This window comes from Arvicola amphibius, chromosome 11, assembly GCF_903992535.2.
Source record: "Arvicola amphibius chromosome 11, mArvAmp1.2, whole genome shotgun sequence".
NCBI lineage: Eukaryota > Metazoa > Chordata > Mammalia > Rodentia > Cricetidae > Arvicola > Arvicola amphibius.
Window position 1 is genome coordinate 94,148,382 of NC_052057.2, and position 21,924 is coordinate 94,170,305.

A 21,924-nucleotide genomic window follows, 5' to 3' on the forward strand; every position below is an offset into this window, starting at 1 on the left:
AGTAGGGAACAGAACACCAGGATTGTCTGGTGGGCCACACCAAAACTATTGCCTTCTTCAAACGTGACTTACTTTTTATAATCAAGTACCAAGTCCCAGGTATTGAGCTTTCATTAGGCCCCTATCCCTATAACAGGGCCCTTAACCTCTGGCTTGGGGGTAATTGCAGAGTTAGCCACCAGATGTCAGCCTTTGAGCAGGTCGCATCCTGTACTGCCACATGGGAGTTTCTCCCAACTTGGCTACTTCATTGGAAGTGGGTACCAGAGGCGGGCATCAACCAGTGCTGCCTCAGCACAGCACTGCTCCAGGAAGGTGGTTCCAGAAAGCTGGCCAGGAAGGGCTTAAGGCAGGCCAGTCTTGCAAGTTCCTTCCAAACGTAGCCAAAGGATGAACAGAGGTGGTCTGCTAGAACTTTTCCAAGTGTAATCCCAGAAACTAGAAACTACCAGTTTATCCCTTAGCTTACTGGTATACCATACTACAGTCTCTGTAGCAGTGAACACCTCTAGTCTCAGCACTCTATAGAGGCAGAAGCAGGCAGATCTCCATGAGTTTGAGGCCCCAGCCTGGTCCACAAGAGCTAGTTCCAGGACAGCTAGAACTTACACAGAGGAACCCTGTCTTGAAAGACCAAAAATAAAGTCATGGTTCCCCTATAGCCTCCCATGTTGACCTTAAACTTGTGCTTTTTGGGGGCCGAGGGGTTCAAGACAAGAGTTTCTTTGTGTAAACTTTCCTGGAACTCCAATTTGTAGACCAAGCTAGCCTTGAGCATACTATAGAGCTAACTTGAATTTCTAGTCCTCTTGCCTCTACCTCCCAACTGCTGGAATACAGGCATGCAAGTTTATGTGGCACTGGGAAATCAAACCAAGACAGGCATGCTAGGCTAGCATTCTACCAACTGAGCCCAAAATGTGGAAACTTGGTAATGACTTTATCAATAAAAGCCTAGGAGAAGGCCTCACTTTCTTGAACAGCTTAGCATACATTATAAATGCGCTCTACATTGTTGGAAATCGGAAGGACATTAATGTGGGACCCATTTTCAATAGTTTGTTGAAATGTTTTTCTTCAGATATATATTACAAGAGATTTAAATCTCCAGTCCTTTTCTAATTTTTCTTCACAACAGTACATTTTCAGTGCCAAATTATCCTCCAAAAAAGGATGATGTCTAAACTTCAAAAATCCCATAAACCTGGGCCTAGAGAGATGGCTCAGCGGTTAAGAGCACTGACTGCTCTTCCAGAGGACCGGGGTTCAATTCCCAGCACCCACATGGCAGCTCACAACGGTCTGAAAATGCAGTTCCACAAGATCTGACACCTTCACACTAATGAACATAAAGTTAAATAAATCTTTAAAAATATTTTTTTTAAAAATCCCATAGACTACCCTGTAACTAGCTCCAATCCGAACATGAGCGCTACATTGAAGCAAGCCCGAACATAAAGGGCAGAACTCAGAAAGACGATTGACAGCGGAATGTGATTGTGTGTCACCAGGCCCTTTTCATGTTAGTCTTAACTACCCCAGGAACTGAATATCAGACCTAAGGTTCTCCCCTATTAACACTTGGTAAAGTCTTCAGAAAGGTATTAAGTTTATTAAAATCTTTTTAAAAACCCCACAGCTGCTGAATATGGCACAGTGACTTATTTACACATTTTATGCTAGGACATGTTTTAATTAACAGTATTTAAAGTCTTTTGGTAGAGATTAATGAAAATATTAAATGAATTCCCCAGTTAATGACTCCCCTTTAAAATGCTCTAAAAGCAAGCTGGCAAAGGGGGTAGGGGTTAATCCAAACACTTGAGAGGCAGGCAGATCTCTGAGTTCAAGGCCACCCTGGTCTACAGAGTGTGTTTCAGGACAGCCAGGATTACAGAGAAAACCACGTCTCAGGAAAAAAAAAAAAAAGAAAAGAAAAAAAAAACTTTTAAATGATAACTTCTATTTAAACATGAATTTTCACACAATTGTTCTTGTGACTTATTCAGACAGTATCTTTGCTTGCAAAGGCAGATATGGAAAGTAAGAGTAACACATGGGCATGCCTCCACTTAGGTGCGTTCCCTGGCTGCACTGTGAAGAGGACTTAGGGTTTCCAGAGCTTGAGGAGTCCATCTTCACTGTAGGTGGCAATCAGGTTCTGATGCGGGTGGTGAGCAATTCCAATCACGTCCTTCTCATGAACCTAGAACACGGAAAGCAGTCAGGGTACACAGGTCTTACTTAAAGCACTCTCAAGAGGCCTTTAGAGAAGGCTGGGGAGAAAAAGAGACCCTGAGAGGTCATATATTCTAAATGGCACTGCTTAAAAGAGGGCTCTCCAATCCATGCCACACTGTGATGGAATCATTGGGACATATTCGAAATAAAGCTTTTATTTTGTTAAATCACTAAAATTTGGGGACCATGTATTATAGCAACTGGTATTAACCGTTCCCCATAAACTGAGCTGTGGCACATGCCTTTAATCCCTCCCTGTACTCTCTCAGGAGGCAGAGGCAGGAAGATCTCTGTGAGTTCAGGACAGTCAGGACTACACAGAAAAACTGTCTTGGAAAGATAAAGGAAAAAAAATTACTCTTCATAATATCTTCAATTTAGTTGAAATTTTTAGTAGCATAAAGCTGAAAGTATCAAAAGAAATCAAACTGGAAGGATAATATCCAAGTAGTTACCTCCAAAAGGAATGAAGAAAGCTTGTCTCTCCAACCCGTCAGCCCCGGAAAGTCAGGCCTAGCTAGCAAGCTGTTCCTTCTCTGTTTTCTGTACTGTTACCCTTTCTCTGAAGCCAAACTGTACTACAATACACCTGACTTCTAATATATGACACAATCACATTTCTTGGTAAACTCCCCGACTGCATGTTTTCTAAGGAGGTTCACACTGATGGCAGCCTGCCTGGAGAGCCAGAGGACATGGACGCACATGGGTATCCCCATGTGGTCTTTAACTCACCGTCAGAGTTCTCTCCAGCTTGCCGGTGACTGTGCTGAAGCAGTAGAGCACGAAGTCCTCCCCAACACAGTAGATCCACTCGCCGCGGGGAGAGAGGGCACAGCAAACGAAGTCACCACCTTCTCTCTTACCAGAACTGAAGCTTCTGACAATCTAGACACCGCACCCAAAACAAAAGCAAACACCAGACTTGTAGCAGGGCAGTCTAAACTACCACCGACCTAACATTTAATGAGGACTCTATGTCTACAGATAGGGTCATGTAGCCAGGCTGGTCTCAAGCTTGCTCTACAGCCAAGGTTGACTGAATTCCTCATCCTTCTGCCTCCAACTTCCCAAGTGCTGGGACTAAAGGCATGTGTCACACACCCAGAAAACAAAATTTTAAAAGCTGACATTTTCTACACTGTTATTTTGCACTTTGCCAGTTTCATTCATCATATGTTACATCTTCCTGCCTGAAAATATTCAAAAGGTAAACTATAGTTAAGTAACTAACAGTCAGAAATTCTGAATTTCGCACCAAGTCACCAGCCCTGTCCTTCAGTTACTTTATAGCCCATGATCAGATGAGGCAAATTCATCTCACAAACACCCATCTTCTCAATCAATACACCTCAGTTTTAAAGGCTGCCTGGACTTAACATTCACCAGTCCACGCTTACCAGACACAACGCCCATGCTCCACCCAGGAAGGAACACTACGACTTTCCTTTATGATATACAACTTTAAATTCACCAAGTGATCACCTGCAGTTCCAGCACTTGGGAGACTGAGGAAGGAGGGTTCTGAATTCAAGGCAGCCTAGGCTCCAGTGAGACACTGCCGTTTTCTTTCTAGTAGTACCCATGTTCACCTGGGTAGATATCCCAAGAGAGCGACCCACTCCACACTGGACCTCCCTAAGAGGGATAATCTTCAGGTCAGTTCTAAAAGCTAAAGAACAGACCAGAGCTGGCTGGGCATGGTAGTGTACTATAATCCCAACACTCAGAAGTCTGAGACAGGAGGATCATTGAGTTTGAGGGTAGCCCAGGCTACACAGCAGGATACTGTCTCAGAAATCAAAAGACAGATTAGATGAATGATGAAAAAGCATTATACACACACTGGAGAAAGGAAGTGCTTCTGCATGTGTATCTATAAATAAACACAGCTTATATAGCTTAGAAACAGTGACCCTTGCTTGACCACAGTACGGACCAGAACCAAACCCAGTGCAGAAGCACCTTCTGAGCACTCACCTGCCCCTGCATGTTCATGATGACCACTGTGTTTGATCGGTTGCACACAACAAAGTGCTCTGGGTTTTTAGGGAGCAGAATCACACTATTGACGGTAATGTCTGTCCCTGCAGTACTGCCCAATGATTTAAAGGTATTTGAACATTCCGTGGTCTTCATGTTCCAGATCTACCACAAAAATATAAAACATAACACCTAGATTAACAATTAGGTTTAAGAAAATCAAATAACCAATACTGCCACATGCATAGTAAGCATTCCTCAGCATTTAACTGGCATAAAAAAATGAAAACCACAAACTAAATAATAAAAATCATTTATTTTTCAGGATCATGCTATCTTCATAAACAGCTAGAGGCTAGCACACTGGCACATACCTTTAATCCCAGCACTCATTAAGGGGAGGGTTCAAGGTCAGCCTGGGCTACCGTATAGCAAATCCTGTATCAAACTAAACAAAATATCAGGATGAGACCTGTAATTTCAAGCATCAGGAGGATGAGGCAAAAGAATCCCTAGTTTGAGTAAGAGTATAATATTCTAGGATAGCCTGGGAAAGAAGAAGGGGAGAATAATCCAGGGACTCAGGACATGGCTCAGAAAAGTGCCTGCTAGTCACTTTTTATTTTGAGAACTTAAGTTTGAGTCCCAGCTACCACATAAAAGCTGGGTGCCAGGGGGCTGGAGAGATGGCTCAGTGGTTAAGAGCATTGCCTGCTCTTCCAGACGTCCCGAGTTCAAGTCTCGGCAACCACATGGTGGCTCACAACCATCTGTAATGAGGTCTGGTGCCCTCTTCTGGCCTGCAGGCATACACGCAGAAAGAATATTGTATATATAATAAATAAATAAAAGAAAGGAAGGCACAGTCTGTTTAAAAAAAAAAAAAAAAGCTGGGTGCCAGCAATCCCAGCACTGGAAAGACTCAGGACAAGCCTTGGGGCTCTTGGGCCAGCTAATCATCTAGATCTTTGAATCCTAGTGCAAGATGGTGCATTCCGGAACCCCTCCACCCACAAAAAAAAAAAAAAAAAAAAAGGGCAGGGCTCCATGGAGGGAAGCCTCAGGTTAAGAGCACTGCTGCTCTTCCAGAGGTCCTGAGTTCAATTCCCAGCAACTACATGGTGGCTCACAACACCTATAATGGGATCAGATGTCCTCTTCTGGTGTGCAAGCATACATGCAGATAGAGCACTGTGTACATATAAACACAAAAATATATAAATAAATCATTAAGAGAAAAAAAGGAAGAAAAATGCATAGCACGGATAAGCAACTGAGGAACACCACCCAGTGCTGACCTGCCTTGGCCTCAAGGTACACAAGGAAACATGTACATATCTACATGTACAAACACAAAAACGCTCAAAAGGCATTAACACCAAAAGAGACGTCAGTTTAGCGCCCTGTTTTGAAAATTGATTTGGTGAGGCTGAGGTGAATACAGTCAAGAAGATCACAGCATCAGCACATACATGAGAACCAAAGGCAGAGCCACTCAGCCACCTGGACTGTTTCTCAGTTCTTTCCTTGTCCTTCTAGGCTTATGAGCTGAAGAGTTTAGTCAGAGAGCTTAGAGAAGAGACCAAAAAGGGCTGCATGGCACTGTTCAGACACCCCTCACTAAAGAGGCGAAGAGCCTCTACAGCACGTTCCCAATGCTTTTCCTCTGTGACTAACAGCTCTGTACAACACAAATGTCTTCTAAACATCTGTAGGGAGAAATAGTTGCCCCCCTAGATGTTCAAGGTGAATATCGTTACCTGCCACATTCTTCTGGAGTTCAGCTGCCTAAGAAAAACATTTCAGCAATCAATTTTCTACTGGAATTTCTCAACTTTTCCAAGAAATAAGGTCCTTTAAATTTTTTATTTAGGATAGGTGTGGTGGCTCACACCTCTAATCCCAGCACTTGGGAGACAGGGGCAGGTGGATCTCTGTGAGTTCGAGGCCAGCCTGGCCTACAGTGTGAGTTCCAGAACAGCCAAGGCTATACAGAGAAACCCTGTCTCAAAAAACAATAAAACAATCAATCAATCAGTAATACCCCTGGAACTGGAGATATAGGCAACTATGAGCTGCCTAACACAAAGGATCAAACTTGGTTTTCTGGAAGAGCAACTACTAACTACTGAGCCATTTCCCCTGAAATAACTAAATCTTTAAAGGTACTGAATAAAGACTCAATACTTTCAGTTGAGATATGTTGGGAAAGGATTATTTGAAAGTTGAGTTTATTTACTTTTATTTATGGATACAAATGTTTGCCTGCATGGACGGATGTGCACCATAAGCATACAGTGTACACAGAGACTAGAATAGGGTATTGAAGCAACTGAAAGTGGAATTACAGATGGCTATGAGCCACCATGTAAGTGCTGGGAACTGAATGGAGTTCTCTACAGGAGCAAGCACTTCTACCTACTGAGCTGTCTCTCCAGCCCCTCTGTTTTTAGGACAAGGTCCTTTTTACACAGCCTAGGCTGGACTGAACTTGTAGAAGTCTTCCTGCCTTTGTCTCCCAACTGCTGGGAGGCTCATATTTCTATGCTTTCTCTCCCTCACTCCTCTTCAGATATAAGGAAAGACTTAATTTGGGAAGAAACACAAAAAGGGCATTTGGTTATTGAAGCATTTCTGAACCTGATTACAAGTAGTGGCTAATATTCATAGGAAGACAGGCTGAACTACTGATCACTTATGTTTCTACATATGACAAAGCTTGGGTTGTCTGAGTGTGAGGTTATGAGTGTGTATGATATAGACCAACAAACAGGGAACACCCACAGCATGCCTGCCTCCGACTCACAGCTCTATCATCACCATCCTGACAATGCTACCCTCTTAAAGAGCAACAGTGAAGAGAGCATCCCAGGAGTCAGTGACGACACTCTACCTTCACAGTGCCATCGGAAGATGCACTGATAATGTAATGTCCATCCTGGGTAAATGTTGCCTCGTTAACAAAAGAGGAATGGCCTCGAAATTCCTTCAGTGTTTTTCCAGATTTTAAACCATGAATTCTATCAAATAAAATTAAAAGAATATTCATTATGTTATGTGGAAGCAAATCATTGAATGCATTTTAGATGAATTACAAAAGTATTACAATCTTAAATGATGAAATGTACACAGTCAAAACCACATTTTTGCTTTTTAAAACAAGAGTTTCAGTAGGGAGTTCAAGCTGCCCTAGAATTCTCAGTCCATCTGTCTCTGCCTTCTAAGGGTTGGGAGTCCAGGCTTCCACCTCCACACCCAGCATCACAGACCACACACTGAGAAAAATAAAACACTGTTATTTCACAAATCCCTTCTGGATAACAAAGCGCTGTGCCACCTGAACCGGAGGAGATGAGGCCTCACACAGCCTTGTTCTCTGGAAACGCATGAAGACTCACGAGTAACTTCCCTCTGGGGCCTATTTTATCAAATTGTCATAAGGACAGCTCCGGGATTCCTCTTACCTTATTGTTTGGTCAAAAGATGCACTGAGGATCTGACTGCTATCCTTTGAAAAGCTTAGACAGGTGACACCTTTACTGTGTGCCCTTTCAAATCTTCTTAAACACTGTCCACTCTGAATCTTCCACACCTTTAAGAAGATAAAAATGTGAATAAAGTGTTGGCAGGGACAGCTGACAATGCAGCACGAACACACCAAGACAGCAGCAATGATGCATGCCTACAGTCCAATCTGGCATGTCTACTGCAGTAGTACAATAATATGGATTCAATACACAGCGGTGAACCACAGAGACGGCTCAGCAGTTAAGAGCACTTTTTACTTTTGTAGAGGACCCAGATTCAATTCCCAACACCTACAGGGTGACCCAGAACTACCCATAAGTCCAGTCCCAGGGGAATCTGACGCCGCCTTCTGACCTTAAGGCACCAGGCACACAAGTGGTGCACACATACACACATGAAGACAAAACACTCATACATATAAAATAAATAAAACACAACCCAGCGGTAAGAGTGTTTGTCTAACATTCACAAGCCCCCAGTTCAACACCACAAAAGACAAGACAAAAAAAAATAGTAGCCGAGTCTATTAAGCAGGAACTATTTCCTTATTTTACCTCCCAGTTGCATTATCAGCAACTAAAAACAAGCCACAGCTAATACCAACCCCGATAGATAGACAGACAGACAGACAGACAGATAGATATAGAGAAAAAGAAAGAAAGAAAGAAAGAAAGAAAGAAAGAAAGAAAGAAAGAAAGAAGGAAACATTAACCTGCAGTACATTACATATATGCCCTACAACCAAGACAGACATGAACATATTTGAACAGAAGTGCCAGATCTGTAATTTACCAGCTGTGTGACTGCAAATATGTTAATGGCCCATCCCAGACAGGATTATTAGTAAAACTGAAAACAAAAAAGGGATTAGCATCAAATTGATGCTCAATATATAGGAGTTATTTTGGTAGTAAATATCATGTGTATTACACCATTAAAAATTTTTTAAATGTCTAAATCTAAGCTTTCCATACCTTAATCTTCCCATCTTGGGCCCCAGTTGCTAACATTTCAGTATCTCGGCTGAAACACATGCAGAGGACAGCATCATCCATCATCATGAAGTTATCCTGGGCCTGGTACTTAAGATCCTAAAGTGATGATTAACAGTTATTAAAATAACACAAAAATCAAACCACTGCCCCAGTGGCCCCACCCAGAACCCTAGAAATCCACAGAAAGCAGGCGTCTGGGCCTGAGCTCTGGTCCTCGTGTTTGCACGGCAAGTCCTTTCACCACTGGGCCATTTCCCCAGCACCTGCAATGCATATTTTGATTTCCTTAAGATAGAAAGTCCTCATTTCAAAAAAGAAATAAATAAGAAAAGGGACAAAGGGGCTGGCTGGGAAGCTACTGTCTTAGGAGCATGAGGACCTAAATTCAAACCCCTGAACATATGTGGGGGGAAAAAAATCATGGTATCCATTTGTTACCCCAGAGCTAGGAGAGCAGCACTAAGTCTGGACCTCGCTGAGCAAACTAGCCTATTTGAGGAGCTCCCCGCCACTAAGAGATCCTATGTCAAAAACAAGGAGGACAACACTTGACTAACAACACCCGAGGTTTTCTCTGTCTCACACACACACACACATATGTTCATCTGTACCTGTACACACTCACATGGTGAATGTGGTCAGAGACTTCACAGAACAGAAAAATTTGGTGGCTATTTACATATAAACTTCACTCATATGAAAAATACAATTAGTACTAAAATTAGGTAAGACTGGCAACAATCTCTAAGAGACTATACATAGACCATGCTTCATTCTTTGCACTGCAATGTAGTTCATTCAGCAATTATTTCAAACACTACAAAGAGGAAATCAAGGGCATAATACAGTACGTGGCGTGTATGTTGCCATCTGTGTAACATTATTAAAAGGATACATAAGTAGCTGCTAACACACACACAGCACATCCCTTTAAAGCTAAGGAATGGGTAGCCCTGGATGAACAAGGAAGAGCTCGGATGGGCTCCAGGATGAGAGTAAGAGCTTCACACTCCCCAAAGATCTCATGACCCTTTCTGAACATTACAGACACGTAACTCACTCCAAACAGAATGTTTTCAATTTTTGTAAAAACTCATGAAAAGATAACAAAGGTTTCTCCCATTTAATAGAAACTCAACTTAAAATGAGCTTTTAAACTTTCATAAAGACCCTTCCTCAATCATATAACTCACAAATAAGACAAAATTAACTGAAAATTAGCAATTCTTCCTTTAAAAGTTAATGCATTTTTAATACTTTACCTTCCTGATTTTTCCTGTAGTGAAGTTCCACACTTCAATAAATCCATCAACAGATCCAGTGACCAGATATTGACCATCTGGAGAGAACCGAGCACACTCCACGTGCGATTTCTGACCAAACTGTTTTAAGTAAAACAAAGAACACATAAATTGTTACCTAAGGGCCTTTAAACGATTTCCATTTTAGCCTTTTAAGAAACCCAGCCCTTGCATATAATCCCAGATGGCCCATATTGTGGAGTATCGGAAGGCATTTCTACACATGGACCCTGGTAGATGCTTTCTCTGACCAGTTTTATATCTAAATGTTGTTGCTGTTTTAATAAAATTAGTTAATTGAAAAAAAATGGGAAAAAAAACACAAGGTTTTGTTCTTTCAAAGATGATTTCACTATGTGGCCTAAGATGGCCAAGAACTCAATGTAGTCCACTGAAATCCTGTCCTCTAATCTGAGATCTTCATTCTGCAGTAACCCCAGTACTTACTGGGATTACAAGCATACATCATCACACATATAGTGTGTGGTGGTATATGGGGGAAAAAATTTTTTAACATGAGATATAAAACAAATAATTCCGTTAACACAAGCCATAACTTTCTGCCAGAATCAGCAATTAGAAGGCCTTTCCATTCCAAGTTAACATAGTTTAATGTTTCTGTTGTGCATCTGGATGGAAGAGAGGACTCATTTTCAAAATAAGAGTGTTGCAAATAAAATTTTCATCATTATTTCACAACCTTTATTGAATCAGTGATAATATGTGGCTCACAAAACTAGAGCTAAGGGCTGGAAAGATGGCTCAGAGGTCAAGATCACTGGATGATCTTGCATAGGACCTGGATTCCACTCCCAGAACCAACATAGCACCTCAGAACCATCTGTTATTACAGTTCTAAGGGACCCGATGCCCCCTTCTGCCTCTACAGGCACTAGGCACATATGTAGTACACAGACATGCACACAAAACACTCATATATTAAATAAATTAATCTATCTACCCACCTTTAGGGAAAAATAACTAGGACTAATTATTGGACGAGTTATTTGTTTGCTAAGTGCCTTCCTAGCATTCACACTGACTATGCTCCAATGTCAGGGAAACCACAGGACAGCAGACAGATAATAATGTTGATTTTTCCTTTTTTAGTGCTGGCATACAGACCCAGGGCCCACACATACTAGACTCTACCAAACTATCCCCAGGCCACTGTGTCTAGGGATGAGGCAGGCATTCAGCTTGAGTCTTCCTGCTTTGGCCTGCAGGCATTACTGGGGTACATCACCACTTTTATTTACTTACTTATTTTTCAAGACAGGGTTTCTCTGTGTAGCCCTGGCTGTCCTGGAATTCCCTCTATAGATCAAGCTGGCCTGGAACTCTGAGAACCTGCCTCCGTATCCTGAGTGCTGGGATTAAAAGCCTGTGCCACAACCACCCCACTGTCTAGCTCTAATGCAAAATATTCATTCCAGACAACTTCTAGCCCAGTGGCACCGACAGAACGATCTCTAACTGAACAAAGTCTTCGACCAAGGCAGATAAAGGTGCTACTCAAAAAAATTATCACATGCAAATTAGAACACACAGTGCAGAAAAGACAAATACAAACTACTGAACCAAAGTCAGAGTTAAGGAATATGCACTTCTGTGTGTGCATATTTGCAGTACAGTATATGCATATGAGCACATGTTCATGCAGATGCACTCACCCATGCATGCTCATCTGGAGGTTAGAGGTCAAGGAATCATATTCTACCTCTCTCCACCTTGTTTTTCAGGACAGAGTCTCTCACTAGACCTGAAGCACCCCCATATTCTGCTAGAATGGCTTGCTAACAAGCTCCCAATACCTGCCTCCCTCTGCCCCAGCACTGGGCTTACATATGTAATTTTATGTGGCCACTGGGAATCTTTGCATAGCAAGCATTTTATCCACTGAGCCATTTCCTTAACACCGTGAACACGCAGCATTTTAAAATCCATTAATGCAACCAGAGCACAAAACTACAGAGAAGCTAAGGCACTAACACACACCTTTAGTTCTGGGAGCTGAACTGTTTGATTGTTCCTTTTCCTAAAACAGTTTCCCAATACAATCAAGGTCTCGAGGCTTAGCTCAGAGGCATGTTAAGGTTCTAGATCTAATCCTTGGCATGCACTCACACAGTATCTAAGTCATAAGGCAAAATTATTCTCCTTAACATCACAAGTCAGCTTTAATATCCATGGCTGACCCTTTGCCTGACATGCAGCAGACTAAGCATAAATATTTAATAGGACATAAATATGGAAAATTCTATAGTCCCAAATTAAACCATTTTCCCAAATATAGGATTATGGGCTGGATGTCAAATACATATCTACAACTGACATGTGCCACTGCCAGGTTCCAGCAGTACCCCAAAGGACACTGAGAGAACCCTGAGTTCTGTCAAGCCCTTCTCCCTGGTATCCCAGCTCCTGCCAACAGGGCCTGGCTCTGTACATGAGTACTCAACTAATTACCAGCTGTGTTTATCAGAGCCTACCTTAATATGCCTGCTCAGCTGTGTGGGAAACTTTTCTTCTTCCACATCTTTAACAGCTGCTTTACCTCGAAACAAATCTATGGTCATACCAGGAGGAAGCAAGCCCTGGTGCTGCTGCCACTTCAACGCCTGTGGAAAAAGAAAGCACAGTGATCTGCTGAGTGGCATGGAAGAGCCATCACTGCTGCTCAGGCAAACTGTGCCTGAGAGAACGAGGTCCAGAAAGCGCTCTCCAGCCTCCACATCTCCGACTATTAAACCATCTCCCGTTCAGTGGTCACAGAACACGGACTTCTTGTGAAAGACTCTGACGGGCAAAAGCTGTACCTCACACCTATTTCCTTTATTATAACAAAAACTGTTTGTTTGCTTTTTAAAAATGTATTTATTTATTTATACAGTATATAGTGCCAGAAGAGGGCACTAGATCTCATTACAGATGGTTGTGAGCCACCATGTGGGTGCTGGGAATTGAACTCAGGACCTCTGGAGAGCAGTCAGTGCTCTTAACCTCTGAGCCATCTCTCCAGCTCCTATAAACAAAAATTGTAAAGCAGAAATTTCCCAGAGTTCCAAGACTCAAAACCAGCCACTAATGACACTGTACAATAATTCCTTCTAGTCATTTTCCTCTCACAATGTGTTTAATTACTGTATTAGTAATTATACTATATAATAAGTTTATATTCTATTTTCATCTAGTATCACATTATACTATTTATTACATGCCATGCCTATGCGTGCTCATACATATTAGGAATTGCAAAGCTATCAGGTTTAATGGTTGTCAATACACTATTTACTGGGTGTTTCAGTTCACCTATTCAATATATTAGTGAATGTTTGCACTGCTTTCAACACCTTATCTAATGAATGCTACCTGAACATCTGAATAGGGATACTCTGCATTCCCCATGGATAGTTTTTGCCAACTTGACACACAAACCAATCTGGGAAGACAGAACTTCAAGTTAGAAATTGCCTCCATCAGACTGGCCTGTGGGCAGACCTATCAGGGCATTTTCTTGGTTAATGATGTAAAGGCCCAGCTCACTGTGCAGGAGCACCCTTGGTTGTATAAGTAAGACGAGCAAGACAGTAAGCAGCATAATTAACTGATTTCTGCTTCAGTTCCTACCTCTAGGTCTCTGCTTTGAGCTTACCCTGGCTTCCCTAGATGCTGGTGGAGTGTATAATGAAATAAATCCTTTCCTCCCTAAGTTGCCTGCATCACCCAGGTGTTGGGATTTGTGCACACACACACACACACACACAAATCCTCACAGTAATATCATAAATACATATGTATTTTTATGTGTCAGAAAATAAAGTCTCACTGTTGGCTTTGGTTGGGAGAAAATCTAAAATCTCAAGCACAGAAGCAAACAGTCTGTCCTACCCACCGAGCTACAGCCCCAGCTTGACAAGACCACGGAGCTCAAAGAGTACAGATTCTACGGAGTACACTATTCCAAGTTTCCTAGCACATCCCAACATAATTCTAAATGAGGCTAGAGATTGCCAATGCAGGAAAAGAGGAAAGGTGGCTCGGTACAGCTTCTGAGCAATCAGCCTTGTACGTAGCTCTAATCCCAGGGTGTGTAATTTCCTTAGTTCAGAAATAGCCTTATTATCCACAGAAAACAGTCGCAGTAGTTCAAGGTAATTCAGGTCTACGGCATTCACTGACCTGCCCCAGCAGCGCCATGAGACGAGACGGGGGCACCACGCTGACCTCTCCAGCCAATGCCTGGGCAATCGCTGCTCTCCTTTTCTCTTTGCTGCTTCCATCTGGATAGGCCTAAAAGGGAAAAAAAAAAGAGTTGGTATCATTTCCAAGGAGAAGAAAGGCATGAATGTATATAATTACAGCTCAGCAGTTAAGAGCATGTACTACTCTTGCAAAAAAACAATTCCCAGTACCCACATTGGGTAGCTCACTGCTCTCTATAACTCCAGTTTCCGGGGGAATTCAATGCATCTGGCCTCCTGAGGATCATGCACACAAGTACACCTATGTACATACACATACGTACACACACACACATTTTAAATATAATAAAAATTAAAATTTTTCAAAAGCAAAGGAAATAAGACATTCTCAGAGGAAAACAATAAAATACCCAGTTAAACAGGTGCTGAACTAAATAGATTTAGTGTTTTAAAGTAACTTTGCAATTCTGCACTCTTGCATTTCTGAAGTATGGAAGAGAGCTGGAATCAATCAGTCCATACTGCTATTCCTGAAGAGGCCATGTAAGTCATAATAGAGGTAGGATTCTAGTTTCTGAAATATATGCAGGGTCGAAGACTCATATTCTTCAGAAATCTAACTTTCATTTACCTAGTTCCTATTGCATTCTTCTTCATTTTGGAAGCCCTCTAGTGAAAGTTCGTGTGGGAAAGAAACTGCATTTGTGTGTATATGTGTGTAAAATGACGTATTTATACATCTCAATGTGGGAAAGAAGCTGCATTTGTGTGTATTTATGTGTGTAAAATGACGCATTTATATATCTCATTGGTGGATGAGATCGCACTGTGGGAGAAAGGTGTTTGCCATCAACCATGAAGAAATGAGTTTGAATCCCATGGTAGAAGAAAAGAACCTACTCCTGTAACTGCTTCTCTGACTTCTACACACATATATCCGCCCAAACATATATACAAACAAAAATTAAAAAGTAATTTTGCAAAGCCACATTATTCAATTTTCACAGTTAACAATGATGTCTTTTCACTACCATATCCTTACCTCACGAGGATCAAAGTAAGACCTGGCTAAGAGGTTCTCCAGATGAATATAGCGCTCTGGCTGTGTTTGCTTCAACATAATCATGGGGTCTGTCTGTCTCAGAAGGGACCTGGCAGCACCCAATTCACGAAGTTCTATCAGTTCCAGAACAACCTGGACAATGGAAGGAAAATTCATTTTTCAGAACATCCTCTTCATCAGTCTTTTTCTTCTTCCTCCCAACCCTCTTCTCAAGACAGGGTTTCTCTGTGGAGCCCTGACTGTCCTGGAACTCACTCTGTAGACCAGGCTGGCCTGGAACTCACTCTGTAGACCAGGCTGGCCTGGAACTCACAGACACCCACCTGCCTCTGCCTCCTAAGTGCTGGGATTAAATGTTGAATCTTCCAAGGAAGGAAAAAAAAATACACTGCTGAGTCTTGATGATGTGAATTTACAGCCGGTTATATATCCCTTGGACTCTGGAAGGAAGGCTCACTGATACTCTCCATTAAGGGCCAACCCACAAAGCTCAGGACTTCACTCTCACCTGTTCATAGAGATCAATAAGGGTTTTGTCTGGCAATTTCAGAGACTGTATAGCCTGTAAAACAGTATCCCAATGACCGCTGTTAATGTCGGCCACGAAGCTTTCAATGCTGTCCACGGTATTGAGAGAGACAGTGGTCTCCTCCTGTAAGGTGGCCAATGCCCGATACAAACTGTTCTCCTTCAAGTACTGCATGATGAGACGGATCACACTGAGAGAAAACAAAGAAAGCCATCAGCTTGGAGAGCTCCAGCCACCGATTAGTCCTTTTATTACCCACTCTCCATTTAGTTATTGAGAGTAAAACTCTGCAAACAACCACAGAATCAGGGTTCCAAACTTCCATCTAAAGATAGGAGAACTTGGGTTCAGAGAGGGGAAATTGTCTGCCCAATGTTTCCCTATCAGAAAGAAAGCTGGTTGCCTTTCTTTTTCTGATCACTGGATTTACTGGACATCTGTATGAGACACTATAAACCTACAATAGCCAATGATGTCTTTATTTAAAACATCTGGAGCGGTGGGGGCGCACATCTGTGACCCAAATTAAAAATTTTAAAGCCAGATAAATTAAATAAATAGATTGGCGAATCAATCAAATCAATCAATACATTGAATCATCTACATTGCTATTAAAAATCTTGGTCATTTAAAAAAAATGGCAAGCCAAACAAATTAATTAATTGAATAACGGATTAAATCATCTACATTGCTGTAGGAAATATTAGTTTAAATGACAAGCCAAGTAAATAAATAAATAAATGGAATTATTAAATAAATAAATAAAATCATCTACATCTCTGTAGGGAATCTTGGTTCATTTAAAAAAAATTAGAAGCCAAATAAATAAATGAATGAATGAATTTAGATTCAATCATTAGATAGATATAGATGGGTGAATAGACTGAATCTACATTGCTGTAGAAAATCTTGGTACATTTTTTTAAAATGGGGCACCAAATAAGTAAGTAAATAGATTAAATTATTGAATAAATAGATAAATGGATTAAATCATCTATACTGATGTATGAAATCTTGGTCCATTTAAAATATGATAAGCCAGATAAATGGATGGATAAGATAAATAGAACAAATCACTAGACAGAGATAGATAGATAGACAGACAGATGGAATCATGAAATCTGGTCCATTTCTTTAAAGTGAGGCACCATTTTCCTACACTGCTGTAGGAAATATCGGTCCATTTAAAAAATGACAAGCCAAATAAATAAGTAAATGGATAAATGAATGAATAGATTGGCTGGTTCGTTTAAAAAAAAATGACAAAGCCTTCCTACCCTCCTCTTCAGTGTTAAGATTACAGATGTGCGCACTCCACGCCCGGTTTCCAGTTTTAAAAAATACACAGCGGGTCTCCACCTCAGTCGATTTAATGAGCCTCCCGGTTATGCAGACCTTCAGGACACACCTACCTCCCTTGCCCTCCGAACACAAACGTCTGCCATTTTACATTTTACTTGTTAGCCAGCAAAGACAGAGGGGAGGAGTCCTGGAGAAGTCCACCAAAGACTCTTCCATCACTAACTCCACGCCTGCCTGGCCCCTCGCTGTCCCCCCGTCTTAGCTATGCATCATCCTTCTGACCCAAATTCTGTCTCTCTGTCCACACAGCGGCTCTCACCTGCACGCTGCAAACCAAAACTCGGCGCCACCTGGGGTTTGCGCAAACAGAAGCAACCGAGCCTTTCTAGTTAGCGCTGGGACTAGGAGGAGAAGGGACCTCACGGGCAGCCTGGGGGACCAGGGCCCAGGGACAGCACTGAGTGAGGACTGAGCGAGCAGAGCAAGCACAGCGATCACGTCTGCTCGGCGAGCCTCTCCAGCCCCACCGCGGGCCGCCGGGCTCCGGGCTGCACGCCACAGAGCTGCTCTCCCCGCGGGCACACCGAGGCCGCAAGCCCCCGGCGCGCAGCCCCCTCGGACGTCCTCTCGAGCCCCTCCACCCCACGCCCTCAACGCTGGGACGAGCCACAGCCCTACTCACTCGGAAGACTCGATTTCGATCGACATAGCGGTATCGCTTCGGGTCCAGGCCCGTCTCAGGACAGACTCGGTCGCACAACACTTCGCGACACTTCCGGCGGTCGCCCAGCGTCACTTCCGCTCGGCTACGGGCTCAGGGTGACAGGGAAATGCAGGGGTGGCGCAGTGCGTGAGGGGCAGGGCCTAGCGTGCTTGTCCCAACCAAAGTCTTTCGGGAGCTGGGGAGACGGCTCAGAAAAAAAAGGCGACTACAGCCGATCCTGACGTCCTGACTTCGATCCCGGGGAGCCTCGTCCTCTTCTGGCTCAGTGGCGACTGCACGTTAACATAAACGCGGAGTAGCCAGGCGGTGGTGGCGCACGCCTTTAATCCCAGCTCTCGGGAGGCAGAGGCAGGCAGATCTCTATGAGTTCGAGGCCAGCCTGGTCTACAAGAGCTAGTTCCGAAACTCAGAACCATGCCTTCCTGTCCCAGCCTATCACTGCTCAGGATTAGTGTGCAGTCACAGAGATCCTCCTCACTCCACCTCCCTAATACTGGGATTAAAGGCGTGTGCCCTCACAGAGATCCTCCAGCCTCTGCCTCCCTAATCCTGGAATTAAGGGCGTGTGCCATCACCAAGCCATTAGGTGATTTACAATGTAATCCAGCACTCTGGGAGTTAAAGGCAGCCTGATCTACATAGTGAGTTCCAGAACAGTCAAGACTACATAGAAAGACCCTGCCTCAAACAAAACAAAAACGTTAAAGTATTGTCTTTACATTTTATTTATTGTGTGAGTTCGTGCACCGTGCGTGTGTGTACTTGTGAAGCACAGAGGATAACTTTAGAGGAGCTAATTCTCCCCTTGCCTATGTGGGTCTAAATGATAAACTTGGTTAGACTGTGGCAAGTGCCTTTATCTGCTGAGCCATCTCACTGGACCTGTCCTATAGGAGGAGGACCCGCTTGTTTGTCCGGGATGCCCAGAACCAAAATAATCCCACAGAAACTGTATTAATTAAATCACTGCTTGGCCCATTAGCTCTAACTTCTTTTTTTTTTCTAAACATTTATTTATTTATTACGTATACAATGTTCTGTCTGTGTGTATGCCTGCAGGTCAGAAGAGGGCACCAGACCTCATTACAGATGGCTGTGAGCCACCATGTGGTTGCTGGGAATTGAACTCAGGACCTTTGGAAGAGCAGGCAAGGCTCTTAACCGCTGAGCCATCTCTCCAGCCCTAGCTCTAACTTCTTATTGGCTAACTCTTACATATTAATTTAACCCATTTCTATTATTCTGTATATCACCACGAGGCCGTGGCCTACCAGCAAAGCTTCAGCACGTCTATCTCTGGCGGTGGCTCCATGGCGTCTAACTCTGCCTCCTTTCTCCCAACATACCATTTAGTCCCCCCAACACCTAAGTTCTGCCCTATCAACAGGCCAAGGCAGTTTCTTTATGCATTAACCAATGGGAGCGACACAGAAGGCCCTCCCACACTGCCGTCCTATCATTTTACTTCAGTTAGACTCGCTTCTTTATTTTGCCTATAAAAATAAGTCTATGTATTTCCTTAACACAAGGCTTTATTTAGTGTCTTCCATAATTTTTATTTCATTTTTAATAGAATCACTTTTTATAATTCTTATAAGTTCAGGCCTTTTATTAATTATATAGCTATAAGCAACTCGAGTTCCATATGTCTTCAGTAATAATGAATGAGTGTTTTGTAATTACCCTGCAAAGTGGCAAGCTTCCTAGAGGCATATTCATACTTTCCTTATGACTTTCTCTTTTCTCCCCTATCTCCCTGGCCCTCATCACCTCCTAAATCCTTTCTGCCCCTGGCATTCCCTTTTTGCTGCCATACCATGTGTGTTTTATAACCCTCCTACCACTCTTCCTTAAAGCCTCTATTTTTGCTCCTTATGACCCCTTTCTAGTTTTCTGATATCTATCAAGTATTATTTGTTTTGTTTATTTATTTATTTTAGAGTTTCTCTGGGTAGTCCTAGCTGTCCTGGAACTCTGATGTGGGACTCCTCTCTGTATCCTGTGAATATGTTTTATTACCATCGTTAATGAAGAATTTGCTTTGGGCCTATAGCAGCACAGAATACAGCAAGGCAGGAATTCCAAACAGAGATAGAGGAGAAAAGAAGGCAGAGTGAAGGAGACGCTGAAGGAGACAGACACCCTGGAATCTTGCTGGTAAATCAAGGGCCTCTTTACCTAAGCAGTTCTTAGCCATTAGAAGAATTTCTAGTTTGCCAGTGAAGTCATACAAAAGCTCTGAAATTCTTACAGAAAAAAAAAAAACCAACTTCATAAATCTCAGATAACAATCAGGGATTGTTTACAAAAGATGACTTCAAAGTCTAGGTATGCCATCAACTCTGAGTAAATGCCAGGTACAAAGGCTACACTAAATTTCTTACCACATCTGGGTTTAATTTCCAGCACTACATTAAAGAAGGGATTCCAGCTGGGTGGTGGTGGTGCACACCTTTAATCCCAGCACTTGGGAGGCAAAGGCAGGAGGATCTCTGTGAGTTTGAGGCCAACCTGGTCTACAAGAGTTAGTTCCAGGACAGACTCCAAAGCTACAAAGAAACTCTGTCTCAAAAAACAAACAAACGAAATCAATGCAGAAACAAATCCAGGTGGTGGTGGCTCACACCTTTAATCCCAGTACTAGGGAGTCATGCCTTTAATCCCTACAAGGAATATCAAATGGGAGGAGAAAGCGGCTTAGTCTGCTTAGTTTGCAGTCACCCAGCCTTTGTAGAAGTTAAGACTTCTCTAGTGGCTTAGCTGCTTTGTTTTTCTAGCTTTCGGGTTGAACCCCATGTAGGTGTCCAAGTGACACTGACGAAGCCATGCTGGTCTGGGTGGCCAGTGTTGCTGCTGGTAGCCAGGGCCATAGAGATCTGGGTGGCACATACTACTATCCAGTGCCATAGTGACATCCGGCCCAGGGCTGTGGCTGGGGGCCATCTCTGGATCTGTGGCCTACTGCAGTCAGGGTCTGTGCTGATGTCCATTGCTCGTGTTGCCATCGAGGGCCGTGCTGATTCCAGGGGTTCTGGCCAGCGCCTGGGGCCATGTTGGTGTCCGAGCCTCCTGTTACCATCAAAGACCATGTGGATGCCCAAGGCCTGGGGCCATGTTGGTGTCCCAGGACCATGCTGCCACTAGAGCTGTTCCAATCTGACACAAAGTGGCATCCAGACTCGGCTGCTACAGGGGACCATGTCTAGATCTGTGGTTCAACAAAGGCTGGGGTCTATGTTAAAAGTCCAAGGCCCATGTTGCCACCAAAGGTCACATGGAAGCCGGGGGTTGGGGCCACAACCTGTGGCCTTATTGGTATCCGGGGCAATGCCACTGAAAGAGTTATCCCAATCTGAGTGGCCAGAGCTTCCAATGGGAGCCAGGATGTCTTCCCAAAGCAGGACATTATCAAGCCCAGCTGTTGCCAAGGGCCATGTCTGGGTCCATGGTTTTACTGCAGCTGGGTTCTGTGTTGATATATGTGGCCTACGTCACCTCCGGGGGCAATAGGAACCATGTGTAATAAAATTAGAAGGCCATACTGAGCCAGCCCCACCCTTCGCTGACCCTGGGAAAGCTGGCCCTGCCTCTTGTTGGACACTGCAACAGGAGAGTTGGCCCCTGCACTTGGAAGAGATGTCCACACCCCTCACCACAGTCGAGGGAAAACTGACCCTGATGGCACGGGCATAGGGGAGCTGGCTCTGACCTCCTTGCTTGAAGCAGGTGGCCTCAGTGGCCCAGACTGACCACCTCAGCTACCACTGAGGTCCACAGCTGGGCCTTGGGTTTGTTTACCCTAATATCTGCCCCATCTAGGACCTACTGGAGCCTGTGAAGGGACTGGTCCTGTGGAACAAGACCAGCAGGATCTCCATGACTCAGGCAGTCGCGGAATTTCCCAGAGGAGTTTAGTGAGGAACCAGTGAGAATGATGTATCAGGGACTCATTGTAATGAATATTTTCTAATAAAGCAGATTAGACAAAAGTGTGTACTGTGTGACACACCACTCCCAGTGCCACCAGGACGAACGAAGAGGTGTTGGGGAGTT

At 43.3% G+C, this 21,924-nt stretch overlaps 1 protein-coding gene across 1 annotated transcript; it reads right to left on the reverse strand.

Annotated features, from left to right (window-relative positions):
• Positions 1-1,592: 1,592 nt before the first annotated feature.
• Positions 1,593-17,933, reverse strand: Smu1 (SMU1 DNA replication regulator and spliceosomal factor). Its single transcript, XM_038346944.2, has 12 exons — positions 17,830-17,933; positions 15,825-16,035; positions 15,296-15,448; positions 14,231-14,341; positions 12,541-12,669; positions 10,010-10,129; positions 8,727-8,843; positions 7,689-7,816; positions 7,118-7,244; positions 4,222-4,389; positions 2,977-3,129; positions 1,593-2,206 (listed from the first exon to the last, which is right to left on the reverse strand). The coding sequence occupies exons 1-12, from the start codon at positions 17,853-17,855 to the stop codon at positions 2,108-2,110; spliced, it is 1,542 nt and encodes a 513-aa protein (XP_038202872.1). The 5' UTR covers positions 17,856-17,933; the 3' UTR covers positions 1,593-2,107.
• Positions 17,934-21,924: the final 3,991 nt, after the last annotated feature.